The following is a 22,488-nucleotide window of genomic DNA, read 5'->3' as shown; positions in this document are numbered from 1 at the left end:
GTCTGCTTTTCCTTCTGGCCCTCCCTCTGCTCATGTATGCGTTCTCTCTCTCTCTCTCTCTCGTTTTTTCAATAAATAAATCTTTGAAAAAAGGGGGGATGCTTCCTCCAAACATTAGGGAGGAATGCAATACCAATGTCTGGGCAGCTCAGGTAGGCTATTTCAGTTGTTGAGAGACCTTTTGATGTAGCAATTATTTTTTTAAGGACCATTTAATAAATGTTATAGATGTTAGATTTTATACAACTTTGGATCCAGCAAGAGGTTCTTTATAGACAGCTATACAAACAGTTTCGGTGGGTATGTTACCCTCTCTTGAAGAGAACTTTTTGGGATTCCCTCAAAGTCTCCAAGACTGGAAGAACACTAAAATCTGCACACTGAGTTTAATGTTGGAAGGAGGCAAGATTGATTGGCTATAGTCATCTTTTCTTTTTTTTTTTAAGATTTTATTTTTCTGAGACTGAGACAGGGAGGGGAGGAGCAACGGTAAAGGGAGAGAGAATCTCAAGCTGACTGCACACTGAGCACAGAGCCCTACTTGGGGCTCAGTCTCGTGACCCTGAGATCATGACCTGTGGTGAAACCAAGAGTTGGCCACTTAACTGACTGAGCCACCCAGGTGCCCCAACTATAATCATATTTTCAAATAGTGTTGAAGTACTGTGAATAATTAATGTGGGATGACTTTTCAGACTTTACTACTCCTAATGTATCAGGACAAGTTGAGTGGGCTTACATCTTTGTGTTAGCTTAATGTTTGAGATGGTGGCCTGAAGCAATTACCTGAATGGCATTAGCAAAGCATATTAATAAATAGTTGGTAGGATTTTAGGTTCCTTTGCAGTTTGTGTGTCAGGAATGAAGGTCTTCATTACTCAGGGACAGGGCCTCCAGAGACAGATGATACGCTATTTTTTTTTTCCTTTCACGTGCATTTTGATGCCCTTGTTCAGTGGAAGGTGCCATTTTTGGGCTCTGTGTCATTTTGTCCTCCACAAAGAGGCCACAAGCCAGAATACTGATACCAAAGACATGCTCTAATATTCACTCATCGACTTTGTGAGGACAGCACCATACCGAGTAGAACTCTGTCAAGCAGATGGTCCTGAATGAGATAGGGGATGACTGGTAATATTTGGGAGGTCAACACCAGAATCAGTATTTCAACAATGCGGAAGTAACATTGCAAGTTATGTCCTTAGAGTTTGCCCCCCAACGAAAAGCAGCTTAGGAAATGGTAACACAGCAAAATGTGTTAGAAATGGTGAGCAAGCTACAAAAATCAAAGATCTTGCCCATGTTGTGATAATTGTTAACTCTCAGAGGTTTCCTGCTGTTGCTCTGTGGTTGGGCACGTCACTACTGTATTTAAAAGGCAAATCCCTCCAGTTACTATTCCCCAAGTCTCCTGTGTCAGGTAGGCCAGGTCAGGAGTAGGTTCCTCCGAGGTGTGGGCCCATGGTTCTCGAATGCTCATTCTTGTGGCTGGGGCTTTGGAGCTCAGAGTTGAGGCCGCTACTTCTCCTCCCTGCTCGTTGCGCATGTGTGTGGCACAACTTCCCGGACTAGGGGGGCCGTTCAGTCAGGCTTCTTGTGCCTATTCTGGTAGAATTGCAGAACTCATTCAGGTGACCCCCCCAAAGTGAATTTTGTATAGTCTGAAGAGCCAAGCTATCCTCACTATACCCTAGAAATTTGGAGAACTTCCAGCATTTTCCATCTGATGCAATAACAGACAAATGGAAATGACCATTTTATTTTTATGATTAGCAGTACTGAAGGGCAAGAGCAAGCCAGCTAGGGTTTGTTCTCTCATATCCATGGGACCAGGTTCTCTTGTCCTTCATATCAATGAATGTTGTTTATTATGGAATAAACAAATGATGAGGTTTGCCAATAGCATCAGAAGGGAAATGTAAGTAAGGTTACATGAATCCTTTTACAAGAGGTACAAGTATAGAAAAGGAAGCTGCAAGGGCACCTGGGTGGCTCCATTGGTTAAACGTCTCCCTTTGGCTCTGGTCGTGATCCCAGGGTCCTGGGATGAAGTCCTGAGTTGGACTCCTGGCTCAGCCTGCTTCTCTCTCTGTCTGCCACTCCCCCCTACTCATGATCTCTCTCTCTCTGACAAATGAATAAATAAAATCTTTAAACACGCACGCACACAAAAGGAAGCTGCAGTGATCCTGAGAAGTCTATTCTTAGCAGGGACTTTTGCGCACTGACCCTTGGCCCGGTCTCATTCTGTCTGCTTAGGCCATTTTGAACCCTTTCAGCTCCAGTGTGCTCAGGTTTTTCTCACAGATTTTTGTATCTGACCAGAGGGTGAAGGATGAGTAGTTGGATTTCTGTTTTTGCTCGACTCTCAGTGTGATAGTCACTTCTTCTCAGAAGCTCTGTTTGACTTTCTTGATCTGTTGTCTCTACCTCGAGGTCAGCTGTACTGAGTGCTTCCTCTCTCTCAGCTTGGTTTCATAATTGCTGGTGTTAATGTCTGCCTCCCTCACGAGTCCCAGTAGAAGCTGTTTCTTGCTTACCTTTATCTCCATAGTGCCTTGAACCACTGGTGCTGGCTCCTAGTGGGTGCTTCTGGAAATATTTGTGGAGTGAACAGAAGACTGTGTGAACGGAATAAACCAACACGTCAGTGCTAAAATTTAATGAAAACTGTAAACCTAAGAGGACAGAGCAACACAAAACCAGTAATTCTAAAGCTTTTTTTAGCCCAGCAAACCATACCCAAAATTATGGGTATGAGAATCAAGGAAAAGTGAGGGACCTACAATATAAATCTTTTCACAAAGATACTGTTAAAAGGCCAGCTAATGAGGGAGTTAAAAAAAAAAAAAAAGACACAGAGGGAGGTTTTTAGAGTAATATCTGCTCTCATGCTTTTAAACTTTAAAGATAATTTTATAAATTCTGAAGGAATATACATAAGGATGGAAGGATAAGCATAACTTCTGGCTTTGACGACAAGAACAGTTTCAAGGTGGGGGAAGTCTCCATGCATTCATGAGAATTTTCTTTTCTTTTCTTTTTTTTAACCCCATGTCTGGTACTCAGTCAAGTGACATCTTAGTTTGAAGCAGAAAAAAACAAAAAACAAAACCACTGAAAGAACTTCAGTAGCCAAATATCTTGTGAGAAAAGAATCACAATTGCAGAAATTATTGTAAAAAACAGTGAAGAGCAGATAGAAAATAGGTTACCAACAAGGGTTAGATAAGCAGTAGGAAGGGATATCAGGGTGCTGCAGATAGGTAGATAGGATGTCTACAGAGGCATGCTAGTGGCTAAGAAAAAAGTGACTAGCATGAAAGTATCCAAAAGCACTAAGAGAACCACATTTTTTTTTGACTGCATAGGTTCCCTTCTTGAAATTTTAGGAAATACAGAAGAATATAAGTAAATAACAATTGCCCATAATCGCAGCACCCAGAAAAAACCACTATAAATGTTGTTTTTCCCTCCTAGCCACATTCTGTCTGTCTGCTGTTGCTGTGCAGCTTAAAGTGTGAAAATCTTAATGTACAACTCAATGAGTTTGTGGTATTCATGTAAACATGACTCAGCTCAAGATGTAGAACATTTCCATCATCCCAGAAGGCTCCCTTTGTGCCTCTTCCAGTCAATATCTGTAGATTCCTTTTGGCTATTCTCAAGCCTCATATAAATGGAATCGTACAGTGTGAAGTCTGTTGAATCTGGCTCCTTCTACTCATCATCATCTGTGAGATTCATCCCACTGTGTGCTTGTAGTAATTGTTCTTTTTTAATTTACTGGTGGACAGTTTTCTCTTGTATAGCCCATAAGCTGTGTGTTTTGCTATGGACAAACATTTGGACGGTTTCCATTTTGGGGCTATTATAAATAAAATGGCTTTGAATGTTCTTATGCACTCGTTTCACTTCGCTGTACATCTGAGAGCAGAGTTGCTGGGTCATAAGGTAAATAGTGCCAAAGTCATGAATATATTATATACTTGTGAAAGCTTCATTGTTGTAGTGTTTATATATAGGCCCATGCTGTAGTATGAATTATTTTTTGTTTTTAAGGTTGGTGATCAGGGTTCATTTTTTTCCCCTTTGCAAGAATATCCAGCACTGTTTTTTTAGAAAGACTAATTTTTCCTTCCTTCCTTCCTTCGTTTTTTCTTTCAAGATTTATCCATTCATTTGACACAGAGAGACAACCAGAGAGGGAACACAAGCAGGGAGAGCGGGAGAGGGAGAAGCAGGCTTCCCACTGAGCAGGGAGACCAATGCGGGACCTGAGCCGAAGGCAGCCGCCCAACCAATGCGCCACCCAGGCACCCCTGATTTTTACTTTATGAATTGTAGTGGTGCCTTCCTATACAATTAGGTGACTACTATATGAGTCTTTTGTAGGCCTTTTCATTCTGTACATTAATCTAATTACGAATATTTAAAGAAAATGGGATTGAGGCTCCTGGGTGGCTCAGTAGGTTGAACGTCTTAGGTCATGATCTTAGGGTTCTGAGATTGAAACCCTTGCTTTCTGTCCCTCCACTTGTGCTTCTCTCTCAAATAAATAAGTAAATAAAATCTTTGGGGAAAAAAAGAAGAAAATGGGACCATGCTGAGTATATAGTTTTAGAAAAAATTTTTTCAGTAAGGTCCATGCCCAGCGTGGAGCCTATGGAGGGGCTTGAACACATGACTGCAAGATTGAGGCCTGATCAGGAGTTGGACAGTTAACAAACTGAGCCACCCAGGTGGCCCCCTAAAAAAAATTTTTTATACTTAATACCACATCATGCTTCAAAAACAGTTAAAAATTCAAAAGAACTACTATATAGCTGTACCATAATTTATTTTTCTTTTGGATATTTAATTTTTTTCTTCCCATTCTGTTTTGCTGTTTTATGTTGCAGACTTTACTCAAATGTCTGATCATTTCTGTCCATTCATTTATGTATTAGGCAATAAAAAGTCAGTTAGAAGTTCTGTGTGCACGGGCTTTGCTGTGGAGCGACTGGGTGAGTCATTTCTTGGCATCTCCTCAAATACTGATAACAGGAATACTTCTTCCATGGGGACTTTTTAGTTTTTCCAGAGGAAAATTCTTCACTGTTCTCCCTTCAGGATAAATGCCAAGCTGCCAGGTATCTTGTCATTTGTAATTTAAAAAACAATGACAACTTTGAAAAATATTGGTCTTTCCTGTGTCTCTGCTTTTTTTTTTTTTTTTTAGGTCCTTTCTAGTGGTCTATGTCAGGAGCACTTTCTGAAAGCATAGTTCCTGCTCTTTTCATTGTATGAGGAATGGCCCCTGGTGCTGGGACTTTGAGCCCATCCTGATGGGCATCATCGATTAGCATTGTTCGTTGCTGTCTGTTACGGGATCTTGGCTGCTGCTTAATTTGAGCTTTCCCATTTGGAGCTCTGATTTGTCTTTAATAGTACAATTTCCAGTTTACATTTGACTCTCGGTGGTGTAACACACTCTGGTAGAGCAGGGCTTTCATTTCACCTGAGCAGATTTATAAGGGAAAATGTTCATGGTACAGAGTTAAGTATCATACCTTGAATTTAACGCTCATTTGTGTTTTGATGACATTAAATGGTTTGATGACATTAAATGGTTTGATTGATTCCCACTAGGTGAAGTTGTGCTTTGCAAATGTCAGCTCCGTGTTCTTTGATCTCAGCACAGATGCTGTTTCTGTGATTTTCCCTCTTCTCCTACTGAGATTTTTTTTTTCTCTTTAGAGGGAAACGAAGATAGGTCCAAATTTTTATCCCTTTAAGATGATGGGATGCCTTGGGAACATAGGGACACAGTAGGGCAGGAGGTGTGGCAGCTGGAGCCCTGGCTGGTTTGTATTCTTTATAAGTGCCTCTGTGAGTAGCACCTGGGATTTTTTTTCTCCCTAGACATGAAGTGGTTCCTCAGGGAGAGGGAGAGAGGTGCATACCAAAATTGAGGGGGAAACATATTGAGGGAGAAGGAGAGAGGGAAGAGTTTTGAGGGTTTCAGAGAGAGAACAGCAGAGGCTAATAGGGAACAGCTGCAAGTAAATGGAACCAGAAAAGTAATGAAATATTGTGGTCTGTTGTTGTAACAGTTGTATGTACTCTGTTCTTTTTTCTTCTCATGGGTTGCTGTTCTTAAGGACAATGTCTACAGAGTTTGGTCCAGACTTTGCTAGAATGAGAATGATCATGACTACAGGGTCTTTTTGGAGTAATCAAGACAAAATACAGTTTTGATGGGATTATTTCAGTTCAGAGGAGCCCCCCCCACACAATATACAAAATTACTTGAAAGCATACTTATGATGGTTGTGTTCTACTTTTGTGACCTAAAAAGTGAATAATGAAATGGCCATTTGGGGGACTGGGAGGGTCAATTAGATTGATTTCTTCCTTCTTTTAATTTTTTAAAGGTTTTATTTATTTATTTGACAGAGATCACAAGTCGGCAGAGAGGCAGGCAGAGAGAGAGGGGGGAAGCAGGCTTCCTGCTGAGCGGAGAGCCCAACGCAGGGCTTGATCCCAGGACCCTGGGATCGTGACCTGAGCCAAAGGCAAAGGCTTTAACCCACTGAGCCACCCAGGAACCCCTTGATTTCTGTTTAAGACCAGGTTCACTAGGTTTTCCACAGCCTTCTTGGTAGAAGAGAGGAAATGCAGAAGTGGTTTGGGGTTATGTACATGTCCCCAGAACCATGTGATATTGCAGTGTTAGTCACCATGAGCCTTCGTATTAGTATAAGGGGAAAGGCTGTTCTCAGGTCAGAGTGTGATGCCCTGTTGGCCGAGAGGAGAGAAGGGAAAGAACTTGACTTTTTTCTGAGTGTCTGTTAGGCCCCTGGAAAAGTAAGTCTCTAACATGAGGGACAGAATGCAGATGTGGTCAAAATAGAGACCTTCAAGCCATTCTGAATCCGTATTTTAGTTTCAATTTATAATCACCTCCTTCAAGTGACCCTCTCCCCTCCTCCTGGGTTTAAGTCCCTATTCCTGCCCAGCTGTCTATTTACCACCTTTTCTAAAACTCACTATCCTTATATTTGCCCTTTTTTAACCAGGTGCCAAGGGATGCACTTGAGCCCTATTTATCTCTGTACCCCCATTACCTAGCACAGCGCCAGGCATGGTCAGCACTGTGTAACTATGTGCTTGCTGGAAAGTCACTCAGAGGGGCACATTAGCTTACTTACCACTCGTTCCTAGAATGGAAATTCTGTAGAGGTAATTGAGCTTAGGCTTAGGTTTCTGCCTGATTTATGAACCATTACAAAGTCACCTGGAATACTTTCCTTTTCGGCTCTGTTTTTCTGGAGCACCTTTTCATCTTCGGGCTGGCTTCCTCAGGGCTGCACCTGGGCTGTCACCAGTGCTCCAGGCTGCATCCTCACTGGACTGTGTTTGTACTTGAGTTAAGGGGAAGGGAAGGTCAGGAGTGTGTTAGCTTTTAATTATCGGACTACATCAGAACCAGTCCTATTGTCCAAGGAATGCCATTTGGGATTGATTTAGTCCTGGATGCCTTCTTGATTTAGTCTTGATGCGAAGGGGGAAAGAGTGGCCTGGGTTGGCTTAGGTTACCCTGGGCTCATCCCGGAGCTGTTTCGGAAGGAAGAATGAATGGATACCTGACCGCTATTTTGAAGGGGATATGGTTGTTGTGTGGGCAGACTGTGAAGTCCACTATACTTTAACCTGGTTTTTCTAGGGAACCTTATTTTATGGTTATTTTTGTCTTCATATACAGACATAGTCACTTACAAATTTATTGATTACTGTTATAAAGAAGAATTAACAGTGAAATTATTAAATTTTGACTATGAGAGTTTTTCTTCTATTAACTTAGGGTTTGGTTGGGGATAGAAAATCCTCGAATAGATAAAGAGTTAAATATTAGTACTCCAGATGGGTAACAGTACAATGTAGCAAGAGTACTGATGCCACATTCATCCAGAGTATGGACTTTGCATTTCCCAGTAATGCTCTTAGTCAAGTCATTGCCATGTCAGGCACTGCGGGGGTTGCAGAGATGATGGAGAGGAGACGCTGGCTCCACGCCTTCAAGGCCAGTCAAGAATGGTTAACAAGTCTTTGGGGGCTGGGAAGCAATGACTTCCCTCACAGAAGCAGACCACCAAGAACAGGCACCATTAAACACAAATGTGAGGGTTCCTGGTGAGCTCTCTAGAGTCCTGAGACCTTGGATGATCTGAGTGCCCTCTGTCCAGCGAGAACTAAGGACACAGCTCAGCTGCTTAGAGCCGTGGGTCTTTGTTGGTCACGGCAGTAGTGTTGTTTGTTAGAAGATCCCAGCGTGGCCCAGCGCTGTTTTTTTTTTGGAGAATTTCTCATGCTGGGTTAGCCCCCACTGATCTGACTCCTAATTAGTGCTGTTACACTTGGTGTCTTCTTCCTAGAGCTATGCAGTCACATTTCTGGACATTTCAGAGAATTAACAAAGAGATGCTGTTCTTGTACTGGGCAGTATTCTAAGCTCCAGTACCGTGGCGATGACCCACAGGTGATTGGTCCCTGCTCTCAAGGCCTGCAGTCTACTGAGGAAGGCAGGCAGAAGGCCACTAAATAGATACAGAAGATACTTGTCTGTCAATTGTGGAAATGGTGAGAAAGAAACAATGGGCAGGACTGAAGGTTTGTGAGAGGTTTGTAACCTTTAAGGTGTTTTATAAATGGTCTCTTGAGTTGAAATTTTTTTACTAATGATTTCCATGGATTAGATGAAAATAATTTTTTGTTATATTTGTCTCCTAGGTACACTCTGCAGGTCCCTGATGAACCCAGGGAACCCTCCACCGTATCCGGGCCCTGGTCCAACGGCCCCGTACCCACCTTATCCACCACAACCAATGGGACCAGGGGGCTGCCCTCCAGGGCCTATGGGGGGACCCTACCCACCTCCTCAGGGGTACCCCTATCAAGGATACCCACAGTATGGCTGGCAAGGCGGACCTCAGGAGCCTCCTAAAACCACAGGTACTGGGAACGGGGTGTGTATGTGTGTGTGTGTGGAGGGCACAGTCCCATGTCACCAAAGGAAATTTTTGCATGTTTTCCTTGTAGAGAAGGAACTCAGGCCTTTGTGTGTCATGGTTGATGTTCTCAAAGCTTGGTGACTGCTTAGGGTGGTTTTTAATTCTTGAGAAGGACTTCTTTCTTGGGAGGCCTGAGTCAGTTCTGCCTACTTTCTCTATGTCTCTTACCGCTCTGGGGCTGATGACTTCCTGGTCGACGTGTTTCCCGAGGGGACCTTCTGGAGTACTGGTGGGGAAGGTACCAGGTGGGTCCTTGCTCTGGCAGCTGGTTTTGTTTTTTTTAGATTTGGCCGGTCGAGATTATTTTCTCTCTCGGTTTGTTGACCCGCAAGTCCTCCTCTTGCCCCAGCTGTTGGGTTGATTTTCTTTACTTCCGTGTTTTTGTAATTCTCTTGAACCTCTGAGCTGAGTTTTCAGCAGGCCTGTGAGTTGTCCCTGTGTCCTAGAACAGTGCTACTCCAAGTTGCCTGGGCAGACAAGTACCAGTCTGGAGACGGCTGTGAGAAGTGGAGAGTGCGAGTAATCAGCGAAGAACTTTGAGAGCAACTGGACATGGCTGCAACATTAGGGCAGATGATTGGCATTTTGCAAAAAGTATCAGTAGAAAGGAAATGTCTTGAGAAGCACTGTGCTGGGTGTCTGGGTGACTTTTAGGACTGTTCTATGACCTTTTGGTTTGCAGAATAATTGCTGTGTTACTGTGCCTTCAGGTTTTAAAAAATGCTAATTCTTCCCGAGTGCTTGTTGTGTGCCGAGTGACTCCTGAGAGCTTTATTTACATTAACATTTAATCCTTGCAACAGTCCTTCCCATTTTATGGGAAGTCATGAAGTCATAGAGGGGACTAATATATGCTCCAGATCACCCTGCTAAAAGGGGCAGATTCCCGATGGGAATCCTGAGGGTTTGGTTCAGAATGTGTACCTATCACCTTTTTCTCCGGGTGAGTTTAGATTTTATCTATGACTTCCGGTTCATCTCTAGCTGAAGTGCAAGTGTGTAGTCCATTCTGTTAGCAGCCCCCTATATGGTAACTGTTGCTGTTTCAGGGGTGGGAAAGTCTTCTGAGCTGCTGTTCATCAGTGTCTGGTAACAGCAAGGACTTAATAAAGGTGTGTTGAATGGATAGGTAGCTGGGTGGATGGCTGATCTAAGCAGAACCCTAGGCTGTTTATGGTTCCAAGTTAATTTTTTTGTACTACAGAAATTGTAGGAAAAAATTGCTTTGTTTTTCTTGGGAAACCAGTTTTTTGGAAACCCTGTGATTGGAGGTACCAGGTGCTTATGGCAATGGGGGCTCCCCAGGAGTATACTTGCAGTATGTCAAGGGGCTCCTGGGATGATAGTTACTAATAATAACTATAGCAACTAGTATTTCTTGAGGCTGGTGCCTGCTGTTAGCCTCATGTGACCTTCCCAAGAGCCCTGTAGCTTTAATCCCATGTCACAGAGGTGGAACCCGGGGCTTGGAGAGGTGGTATATCAGTTATCCATCCTATAGCATAGCATCCCAAAACTCCGTGGCTTAAAACAACAATGATTTATTCTCCTGACTTTCTGAGTTGGTTTTATGGGATCTCTCCTGGGGTCCCTTAATTCGGCTTGGCTTAATTCAGCTTTGCTGGGGCTGGCATGTCCCAAGATGTTCTCATTCACATGAGTGGGGTCCTGGTTTACCTCCATGTGGCCTCTCTCTACCTGTTGTTTGTGATCTAGCCTGGCGTATTTACATGGCAGCTCATTTCCAAGAGGGTGCGAGTGAAAGTTTGCCAGCTGTTTCCTGGGTCTACCCCCAGGAATATTCTCTCGTTCAAAGCATATTCTCTCATTCAAAAGCAAGTCATAAGGGCGGCTGGATTCAATGGGAGGGGAACTAGACGTCATTGACACCCCCCACCTTTTTTAGTAACAACTTTTTATTTTTTTTTTAAAGATTTTATTTATTTATTTGACAGACAGAAATCACAAGTAGACGGAGAGGCAGGCAGAGAGAGAGGAGGAAGCAGGCTCCCCGCTGAGCAGAGAGCCCGATGTGGGACTCTATCCCAGGATGCTGGGATCATGACCTGAGCTGAAGGCAGCGGCTTAACCCACTGAGCCACCCAGGCGCCCCTAGTAACAACTTTTTAAAGAGATGATTCACATACCATACACTTAACCTGTGTCATGTGTATGATCCAGCAGTTCTTAATATAGTCAGAGTTGTACGAGCATCATCACTGTAATTCCACAACATTTCATCACCCCAAAAGATACCCATATCCTTTAGTGGTTAGCTCCCATTTCCTTAACCCTCCCCCTCCATTAATCTGTTTTATCTCTGTAGATCTGCTTGTTCTGGACATTTCTTATAAATGGAATCCTACAACACCCAGTGCTCATCACTAGATGCTACAGCCCTTATGTGGGCCTTTTAAGACGAGCTTCTTCCACTTAGTATAATGTGTTCAGGTTGTAAGCATCTGTCAGTCCTCCATTTCTTTGTGTTGCCAGATAATATTCCATTTTAAGGATAGACCACGTTTTCTTTATCCATTCATTAGTTGACGGACACTGTGCTTGGCTGTTAGGACTAGGAAGTGGTGGCTGTGATGACCGTTTGTGCAAAGTAAGCTCGTGTCTGGAGGAGAGGTGTGGGGACGCGGAGCCAGAGTAGTCGTCAGCCACCATCTCGGCAGATGCTTCACCACATGGCACTTTGCTGCCAACAGTTCATGCCATCCCCAGCCCTCCCCATGGACCAGCTCTGTCCACTCCCTTCCGAGACCCCCAACTGTCTCCTCAGTCACCACATCCACTTCAAGCCCAGGGTGTCATCATCAGCATCTAGACGCATGTAGGGCCTCTTCCCTGCCGTGCCACTTCCTTCTCTCCACACCCCGCATTCCCCGTTGGCCCAACCTGCACACCTTGGGGTGACACGGAATGTCACTCCTGTGAAGCTTGCCCTGTGTGTCCCACTGCTGGTAGGTGTTACCAGTGCCCTATGCTCCAGCCGCACCCCTGGACAGCCTGCTTTCTGAGCATACCCCACCCCCTGAACTCAGCTCATTTTTGTGTTCTGTCTCGTCTGCGTCTGAATTCGGCCAGCCTCCCTGATGATGTCCTAGTGTAGACTCTGACCACTGGTGGTTAGTCAAGACTCTTCAGGCTGTGAGTGATAGGCTGAAGTCTCAGCCCTAAGTATTAACCAACAGTAGAGGGTCATCAGAGACCAGAGAGAAGGCTCCAAAATGATGGATGGTGACCAAAATAGACAAAAAAGGGACTCTGAGGAGACAGAGACAATGCAAGGAGCACAACCCTGCTGGAAGAAAAGGGGGGAAGATACCTCTAATCGCTTAGATATGTGGGAAGATAAATCCTTTTGAAGTAAGACTAGAGATGCTATATGAAAAGGAACTCAGGAAACAAAAGCATTTAGCCAAGAAGAACGTGAAACCAACCTCAGCCCAAGGAATTAGGTCCAAAAGACCCATTCACATAGTCAGATCTTACCCAGCCAGCATGGAAGGTGTTTTGCCACAGGTGGAAGGTCGACATACTGCTTTGTAACAAACCATCCCAAGTTAGAGATTCTGTAATTGGGGCAGAGCTTGGCTTGAAAGATCCGCCTCTTTTCCCCAGGGCATCTCTGGGGGCTGGAACATAGATGATAGCTGGGGTGCTCGGCTGACTGTGTGTACATTCCAGCCTTGGACGAGATGTATAAACTCTCCTCCGGCGGTCGGGTCGGCTTGTGTATGCAGTACGGAGAGGGCGTGCACTTTAGCAGACGCTTCAGAAGGGAGAGGGGGATGAGATGGGAGCCCAGTGGCAGCCTGACTGTGGGGGGCGGAGGGTCCGAAGATACCCACACTTAGATGCTGCCATCTTTATTTATTTTTTCTAATTTAAATTTTAGTTAACATCCAGTGCAGTAGTGAATTCTGAGGACACCTGAGTGGCTCCGACGGTTAAGCATCTGCCTTTGGCTCAGGTCACGATCCCAGTGACCTGGGATCGAGTTCCGCATCGGGCTCTCTGCTCAGTGGAGAGTCTGCTTCTCTCTCTCTCTACCTCTGCCTCTCCCCTGCTTGTGCTCTCTCTCTCTCTCTCAAATGAGTAAATAAAATATCTTTAAAAATTTTTTAAAAATACTGATTTCTGGGGTAAAATTCAGTGATTCATCACTTACGACACCCAGTGCTCATCACTAGCTGCTACTGTCATTACCTGTGTTCCAACTCCACTCTTACTGGCTTTGGTTCCCCCTCTTATTTCCCTTGAAGGTTTAAGTTCAACCATATTCTGTCAGCTGTTTCTGTTTCAGCAAAATCTTGTACTTCTGGTTCATTATAATGAATAATTTTTCTTTCAGATCCAAAAGACCCACAGAACCCCACATCTGATGTCTTACTTTCCCCCTTCTCCTCCACATCACCTCTCAGTGGGGCTGGACTGGGCATTGTCCCCGTGCAGCAGCCCCAGGTAGCCGGGCTCCTTCATCCTTCAGTGTCCATGGCCAAAGGTGAAAGCTGCCAGGTGCTTTTTTCTTTTTTTTTCCCCCAGGCCTTCCTTTAAAAGGAAGAAAGGAAAAAGAAAATTCCTTTAACTTCTAATTTTGAAGCCATCGCAGACTTAGAACAGCCTTGCAGAAATAGTACAGATGATTCTGTGTACCTCTCACCCAGATTGCCCTGAACCTCAATCACTACCCTGCAATGATCTGCTATAGGCCTTTTCCTCACCCGGAAGGCTCAGAATAGCACTTCACACCCAATTGGTCCACGAAGCCATGGGGCTGTGTAGCCAGGATTCAAGGGGAGGGGAGAATTCCCTGCTTGGTTGGGTAGAAGCAGAGCCACACTGCAGCATGGCGTGTTGGGGGCGGGGGGGCATCTTTGGTCCCCGTGGTGATGGGTGGACTCCTGTCCGGTGAGGCTGTCTCAACTGCCACAGCTGCTTCTAGGTTCTCCTGACTATGCCACAGTTACAGAATGGTTTAAAGGGGAAAATTAAACACAGCAGTATCTCCAGTCTTATATTAGGAAATCTGCTTATTGTAGAAAGGTTCTGTGAGTTGGTTAGAAAGTAGTGAAAGAGAGTTTTAAATATTCGGTCACCAAAATAAAATGACAGCCCCTCAGCTACCTCACAGCAGCAGCAGTGGAAGTCCTCAGAGGATCACCCAGATTAATCGCTCTTTCAGGCTCCTGGCAGACCTCCCTTGCTGGCCCTTTTTGCTTAGCCCAGATGTGGCCTCAGAATCCTCCTTACCCCCAGTGCCTTGGGCAGCCTCTGTGAACAGGCTTGAGTTGGGGGATGAGATGAAGGCATTTGCCATCCCTTGCAAGGCTCACCCCCTCTTTTTAGAGAAACTCAAACTGAAGCCCAGAGAGGTTTAGTGACTGGCCCTGGGTCAGTGAGTTTAACCTTGGATGTAAGTCCCAATTCCAAGCTAAATGTTTTTCTTTATTTTGTCCTAGTGCTGTGGTCCAACAGGTTCCACAGCCCCTCTCAAACACCACCTCAGGGCAGTACCTTCTTCGCAGCCCATTCCCATCTCCCCTCTGCCACCATCCCCCCATCCACCACAAAATAAACACAACACTTGGTAGCTCAGAGCAGGATATCCGCTTCCTAGTAGCAGAGGGAAAGTGGAATATGATGAATCTGGATTCAAATCCCTTATTAACACCAGGACCTGGGCAGGTTACCTAACTACCCTGATCTTTGCATGCCTGCCTCCCCTTGGAAACCTCACAGTGGCTGTCTTTGTCTCCTGCATCTCTGCCTCACCCAGAGCCATGCTGCCACATCGCATGTGCTCAGGAAATGTGTGGTGGATGTGTGGAAATACCACCATTTTGAAAGGTGGTTGTGAATTTGTGTGAGTTGTCCGGGTCCCTTGGCCTTGGAGCCCTTTCCCGTGCTGTTCACCTTGAAAGTCCAGATGTCAGGGCTATGTACATGTTCTTCTGGGTTAGGACTGTCATATCTGGCAAGGTATCGATTTAAAATGAAAAAAATTTGGAGACCTAGGTGGCTTAGTCAGTTAGGCTTTTGCCTCGGGCTCAGGTCATGATCCCAAGGTCCTGGGAGCGAATCCTGCATTAGGCTCCCTGCTCTGCACAGAGTCTGCTTCTCCCTCTGCCCCTCCCCTTCACCCATGCTCTCTTTCACTCTCTCTTTCTCAGGTAAATAGAATCTTTTTAAAAAAATGAATATATTCTATTTCAGCAGAGTCCTTGGGATGTCCCCATGGAGTTCAAAAGCCCAATTGGCCTTTGAACCGGGTTTCTAGGCCTGTCAATCAGGAACGAAAAATGACCTTATTATGGTTCTTTGTAACTTGAAGATGCAGAGGGGAGTGCCTGTTCCCGGAGTGCCCTACTGGGTCATTGGCCAACCAACCAGATGCTCAGCGTTGCCTCTCTTTTAATCCAAGGTCAGCAGCTGGGGGCAGGGTGGTGATAGAATGGCATTATTTCTCTTTCTGGATGCTCTTCTTGGTGTCTGCCACTGCTGTCATCAGTCGTCATGAGGATGGAAGAGGAAGGAATTTAACGGTCTGGCATCTCTGGCTGTTTGGCTTGGGGTGTGGAATTACAGCGTGGCTTGTTTGAGCCTTTTATGCTTTTTTTCATCAGAAGCTCCTATGGGGCCCTTTCATTGCCCTGGGAAGCCTTTCCAGCAGAGATAAAGTCCAGCTCAGAACCTTTCTTGCCAGGTATCAGATGACAGTGTCCCAGCAAGGACGCTGCATGGTGCCACAGAAAGCCACACTGCTTAGGAATCTGGGTGGAGTTTCTCTGCTTCCCTGAGCTTCCATTCCCTTCTCTGTAAAATAGGGATTATGGGGCTGTGATGAAGAATAAAGTAATTGTCCTTATACAGTTAATGGCACATGAGGAAGTTGGTACTCTCCTTCAGCCCACATAAATTTCTGAATTTTTGCTTGGGGGTGGATAGGGGCCATGAAGACAGGAAGTCCTCAGGGGCCAGGTGGGGAAGCCAGTTGCTGAGTGTCCTGCCCTGTCTGCCCACAAGCCTGAGGCAACTGGGACAGCTCCTAAGTCCTCTGCAGTCAAGGCCACAGACCTGGTCTCCCTCCTCTTGCTCCTGCCCCTGCTGTCTGTTTTCTGCCCAGACCCCGTGAGAGCTTCCTAGGTCACTGATAGTAAAAGCCAGAGTCCTTCCAGGGGCTAGCAAGGCCCACTCAGAGCCCAGGCCATTCTGCATGCTCTGACCCCCTTCTCAGGCTGCCCTCGAAGGCCTTTGTTTTTTCTCAGAAATCTACACACTTTGTGGCCTCTTTTGGTTCATACTTAGCAGTCACCTAGTTAGAGAGGCCTTCCAGCCGCCTCCCCTCGCCCTCTGCCTAAATGTGGCACCCCAGCTGGGCCCTCTCTGTCCCTGCCATTCTCATCTCCCTTCCCACGTCATATTCTTTTGTGTTCCCTGGCTGCCTTTCTCCTCCTGCCGGGATAGAAGCTCCTTGATGGCAGGAGCCTATGTATGTTAGGTTCACTACTCAGTTCCTACTATTTGTAGAATGGTCGAGCTTCCCTGCACAGGTGTCTCGTGAGTTATTCTGCTTCAGGCTTCACCTCAGGTTCTCATTCCTCCTCTACACCGAATCCTGGGAGAGGCTCTAGGAGGTGCTGCTGGGTGCCAGGTCTGATGCTAAACACGGCATCTCCTCTTCCATTTCGTTGGCATGGCAGCTCTGTGAAGTAGGTCCTGTTAAGGGAGAGAGTTTGCCCAGGTCCGAGCTAATAAGTGCTGGAGCAGGCACTCTAATCCTGGCTCCAACTTGAGAGCCTCTCTCTGCTTCACTGGGACCCCTCCAGGACAGGTTGCAGGTGGCCGTGGCCTCTGGTCTCTTGCTGCCTTCGAACCTGGCTGAGGTCCACCCTTGGCATACTTGATGCCTCTTTGGTTCTTCTTCCTTCGTGGCCTCCTGCTTCACCCTGGTCTCCTGCATCCTCAGGGGTCTGCAGAGTACTCCTCTATTGTCTTAGCCTCAGTTTCTCTTTGTTCAGTCTTTTTAACTTTTGTCCTTCCTCTTGCATCTCTTAGGCCATATCCGTGGTCATTCATTTGAATCTTCTGATACTCTGATGGCGTTTACGTGGAATTCTGTGCAATGCCCCTAGGTTTCAACATGGGACTGGGCCAGCATCTTGAAGACTTCAGCCAGGCCTGTCAGAATTGAGAAGCTTGTGGTTTCTGACACAGCAAGTGGGTTTAGTATTGTATACTCTTTGCTCTGAGGAGGGGACAGATCCAGTGGCTAGAAGGATGGAGGATTCTAGAGAGGGAGGAGGAGAAAGATGAATAAGGAAGGGGTAAGAGGTGGAGGCAGTATGGTCCCCAGACCCAGCACTGTAGCTGCTAATTAGAGATGAAGAAGAGTTTAGAGAGAGGCAGGAGATAGGACAGGTGAGATTCTGGAATAAGCTTTTTTTTAAAGCTGTTCCACTCTGGGCTTGGATTTGCAGAAAAGACCATTTGCACTACTTTTCCCTCCCTCGCTGTCTTCATCTGCCTGCATTCAGAGCAGAGTATTCCCTGTGTCACAGGGGCTTGGAGTTCTGTCACTCCTGGTTGGCCATCAGTGGTGCAAATGGTCAGACCTGAGAGTTGGAGCTTTGAGTCATTCTTGCCTCCACCTAGTGCTGGCCCTCACTTTTTCTCTGGCCCCCAAACACAGTAACAACTCACGAAGAACTTTTTTTTTTTAATACTTCACATAGTCCACATACACCGTCATCTGAAATCACTTCTGCGTTTTTATTTGCTAGGCAGTTCTTGCTAACGTGCACGTGTCATTTGTACCCGGCTGCCATCATAGTGTAGAGTCGTGGTGTTGTATTGTGTCCTCTCTCCCTTATTTTGTCAAGAAGCAGCTTGCCTGTAGGGGACGGTTTCCTTGGGTAATTTTTTAAAAAGATTTTATTTTTTATTTTTTGGAGAGTGGGAAAGAGATAGAAAGAGGGTGGGTAGGCACAGAGGCGAAGAGAGAATCTTAAGCAGGCTCCACACGCAGTGTAGAGCCCAATGCAAGGCTTAATCTCACAACCCTGAGATTGTGACCCTTGACAAATCAAGAGTTAGACACTTAACTGACTGAGCCACCCAGGTGCCCTTTAAAGATTTTGTTTTTTAAGTAATCTCAGAACCTTGAGATCAAGTGTCACATGCTCCACCCACCGAGCCAGCCAGCACCACACCACCCACCCCGGATAAATAATTTTATTGTGAGGGGTGGTGGGGCGGTCTCATGCCTTGTGGGATGCTTAGTCTCCCTCAGCTTTATCCACTAAAGGCCAGTAGAATCTGCTCAGTCTGGCAACCAGAATGGTTCCAGACATTACCAGATTTCCTCAGGGCACAAATCACCTCCCTTTGAGAGCCACTGAGATGGATTCTGCATAATGAAAAATTAAGTTGCCTGTTGCTTTTGAGTGCAGTGGTGGAAAAGGTCTTCCTTTTTCAGCCGCTTCATCAGCAGCTGAAAAATACATGACTTTTTCTGGTGGCCTGCCCAAGAAGAAGGCTCTGGAAACTTGGAACTACGTAGAACTCGCTCTTGACCTGTGAGTGGACAGCCTTTGTTTCTGAGCCTCTTTTCAGTCTGGGGCTGGAGAACCTGGGTATTTGATAGCCATCCCTATATGAGAACCAGCAGAAATCCACCTGGCTGGCTCAGACAGGGAGCAGGATTGTGGGTTCGAGGCCCACTTTGGGTATAGAGATTACTTAAGAATAGAATTTTTAAAAAGAGAAAGAACAAGAAGAGTTTTGAGTCCAGTGGTCCAAGTTTTAAAATATTTAATACTGGGATGCCTGGATGGCTCAGTCATTAAGCGTCTACCTTTGGCTCAGGTCAGGATCCCAGGGTCCTGGGATGAAGCCCTGCATCTGGCTCCCAGATCAGCAGGAAGCCTGCTTCTTTCCTGTCCTACTCCTCCTGCTTGTGTGTTCCCTCTCCGGCTGTCTGTCTGTCTGTCTGTCTCTCTCTCTCTCTCTCAAATAAATAAATAAATAGAATCTTAAAAAGTAAAATAAAATATTTAATATTAACTGTTACTACTAAATAATAAAAACTAGCTAAATAATAGAGCTAATACTTAAGTGGTTACTGTGTGTCAGGCACTTTAATATATTAACTCATTTAGTCATTCACTCATTTAGGAACAGCCCTCTGAGGTAGGTCTTTTATTATCCCCATCATATAGATAAAGCCTCTGAAGCACAGAAAAGGCTAACTTTTATTTGTGGTCACCCAGCTAGGAATGGGCAGAGCTGGGATTCAAAACAGATCCAACCCGGAAGCCCCTCGGTGCCTCCCATTTACTGGACACCGCGTGAGCTGCCTGATGCGGGGCTGAGCTTTCTGGACAAGCCTTCAGTCCTTGCAGTCGTCCTTCAGGCTAAGTGGTACTTTTCTAGGTTTTACAGATGTGGAACCAAGGACTTAGAGAAGTTATGATGTCTTGTCCCTGGGCTCCCAGGCGTCTGGCCCGGGGCTGGACATGCTTCCCTGTATCATCTGGCCTCCCATGAAGGCGTAAAAAAAAACCTTCTTTCTACCTTCATCTTCCTTTTTCCCTCGTGTCAGGTACTAAGTAAATGTTACCATTTCTGATTAGATCTTGTTCTTCAGATGCTTCGTCTACACTATCTAATTTAATCCATACAGCAGTCTGGTTTCTCAGATGAGACTGAGATTCAGAGAAAGGAAGTAACATGCCTAAGGTCAGAAAGTAACTCACTGAGCCATAAACTGAACCCAGGTCTGTCTGATTGGCCTTGAGTGAATACTGGGGTCTTGGTACCAGCTTTGACTCTCATTCCACACACTTGTGACTTTAGTCTTTAACTTGACAGATCTACTCAGCAGTGCCCGCTGCTTTAATGACGTCCCTCTAGCAACTGCTGTCGGTGTCATGGACCTGGGCATCGTGTGAAAATTTTTTTTTTTATGATTTTATTTATTTATTTGACAGACACTGCGAGAGAGGGAACACAAACAGGGGGAGTGGGAGAGGGAGAAGCAGGCTTCCTGCCGAGCAGGGAGCCCGACTCGGGGCTTGATCCCAGGACCCTGGGATCATGACCTGAGCTGAAGGCAGACACTTAACAAATGAGGCACCCAGGTGCCCCATGTGAAAACATTCTGCTCACAGGCTGGGGGACCATAGACTCGCAAAGATGGCCTCGAATTTTTCCATTTTCTTGGATATCGAGATACATTCTGGTTTGGTCAAATACTTTATGCAGAACATTTCTGGTTTGGTCAAATACTTTATGCAGAACATTGTGTTTTGCCTTTTCAGCAGCCTTGGCCTGCCTGGTACTCAGGGGTAATGGAGTATAAAAAGGCAGCTGCTCTTTACAGATTCAGTTGACTGGGCCTGCTGGTGGGTGTGCTCAGTGTCTGCTGACTGGGAGTGGGTGGCTTGGCCACACCTGGCTGGCCCAGGGGAACGGAAGGTGTTGGGAGTCTCACTAGCTCCCAGACTAGTTGGCTTCATTTTTCTTACCTCCTTCCGCCCCGGTGTGGCCTGGGTTTTCCGCCCCAGGACTCCTTTTACCTGGTCTTGAAACATGACCTGTACATTCACATCACCTCTCACAGAAGCTTTTTAAAGTTATATTAACATAAACAATAAGGAAATTGATTTGGTGGGCATAAGAGGGAAAACTGCTTAGGGTAAAAGGCATGTAGGGAAATTAGAAGGTTCAGGTGGGACTGTGTAGGTCAGTGTCTAGGACTGGAGCCAAGACCGTGGTGTTGGGACCTCCAGTGAGAGTGGGGTCACCTAGAGTGACAAGGGACTTTCCCTAGAACATACCCTTCCAGGTAGGAATGAGGCATTTGCTGCACTGAAGGGGCCGGCTCCACGGCTCTGACCATACCACTGCCCAGCCCCCGCCCCCTCCGCTGAGGTGGCACAGGGCCTGCGGATACCTGGTGCCTGCTTCCCAGTGGTCAGTGTGGTTAGCCACAGGGGGGATGAATCTATATTCTGCTTATAGTGTGGTTCCCCAGGGTTGTCCTAAAAGGCAGGACATGACATGGGGTGATTTAAACATGCTCACCGTGAAGATGAGACTCGGTGTCCACATCTGCGCTTGAGGGCTTATCCCAACAGCTGCTACACCGGGCCAGTGACCCCATCCAGCACGACTGGGGGCCAGGAGAATGGCTCTTCCCACACTATGACTTAGAGCACCTCGCCACACCCCGGGCTGCTGCTTCTCAGCCACACCCCGGTTTTCTCACAGAGAAACGTGGCTTTGGTTTTAAAATAACTTCTTAAATTACAGAGATAGCTCTTCCTTATAGAAAATAGATAATACCTGCAATTTTGCTCCCCAGAGATAGTAGTTAACTTTTTGGTATGAATCTTTTGCCCTGTGTTCAGTTTTTTTTTTATGAGGCAGGCCTTGCTGAAATTCAGCTAGTGTATTAGTCTCTGTTCAGGGAATACATTAGCAGCTACTTTAACGCTGCATAAAAGTGTTGTTGGGTAGCTGTTGTGTGTGTGTGTGTGTGTGTGTGTGTGTGTGTGTGTTTAAGATTTTATGTATTTATTTGTCAGAGAGCACAAGCAGAGGAAGAAGCAGGCTCCCCACTGATCAGGGAGCCCATTGTGCGGCTTGATCCAAGGACCCTGAGATCACCACCAGGAACCAAAATCAAGAGTCAGACACTCAACTGCCTGAGCCACCCAGGCCTCTGAGGGCTCCATTTTAGATATCAGTCCCTCACTGCGGACTTCATGCAGGAGTGTCTGATTCTACCCTACCCCCACACAAAGTTTTATTGTTTTGAGAGACCTCAGTACAGTGTAAAACTCTAGAATACAGGTTGCTTTTCCTTTTTGCCTTTTATTTAGTTCATAGAATAGCAGCAACAATAGTAGCTACAGCCTTTTTGCCTGTTTACAGCACTGTTCTCAAGGAGGTCATCATATAATCTTTGTAACAGTCCCAAGCGGTGGGTTATTTTATTGTCTGCAGTGTTGAGGTGAGGAAACGGAGCCCCAGAGAGGTTAAGGGAGTTGCCTCTTCCTTAGATGGACAGTACCCGATGCAGCAGGCTTCACCCCTGGTGACGTGGTGCACTTGTGTTCAGAGGAGCTGGACCTTGCGGAGCACAGGAGTGGAGGGCCCTCCTCCTGCCCTGTGAGCTGAGCCAGCAGTTTGCTGGAGGCCAAGGGACCCACAGAGGCAGACCAGTGAGTGGACCCTGGCAGTATGTGTGGCCTGCCCAGGTCTTCTGTGCCAGACTTGCCTGGCTCCCCTCCTCCAGGAAGCAGTAACTTTCCTGTCGATTCCTACGGAAAGCCTTCCCAGCTTGCGGCAGGAAGCTCACGGCTGCTTGCTGTCAGGCTGCAGCTCTTCTGGTTTTGAGAGGCTGGTACTGCTCCCCGAGTCT

At 46.0% G+C, this 22,488-nt stretch overlaps 1 protein-coding gene across 5 annotated transcripts in view; it reads left to right on the top strand.

Moving 5' to 3' along the window:
* Window positions 1-22,488, top strand: part of CYSTM1 (cysteine rich transmembrane module containing 1) — a 60,182-nt gene that overhangs the window by 8,157 nt on the left and 29,537 nt on the right. For 4 of the 5 annotated variants that reach the window (XM_082725463.1, XM_082725464.1, XM_082725466.1 and 1 more), the window contains exon 2: window positions 8,773-8,994. In XM_082725463.1, coding sequence (XP_082581589.1) covers window positions 8,793-8,994 — 202 coding nt within the window. In that variant the 5' untranslated portion in view covers window positions 8,773-8,792. Of the gene's footprint in view, window positions 1-8,526; window positions 8,664-8,772; window positions 8,995-22,488 lie in introns of those variants that run through there. The other variant, XM_082725465.1, reaches the window with a different exon arrangement.

This window comes from Mustela nivalis (genome assembly GCF_964662115.1).
Source record: "Mustela nivalis genome assembly, chromosome: 3".
Classification (NCBI taxonomy): domain Eukaryota; kingdom Metazoa; phylum Chordata; class Mammalia; order Carnivora; family Mustelidae; genus Mustela; species Mustela nivalis.
The sequence above is the reverse complement of the archived record's forward strand: the minus strand, read 5'-3'. Positions and strand labels throughout refer to the sequence as shown.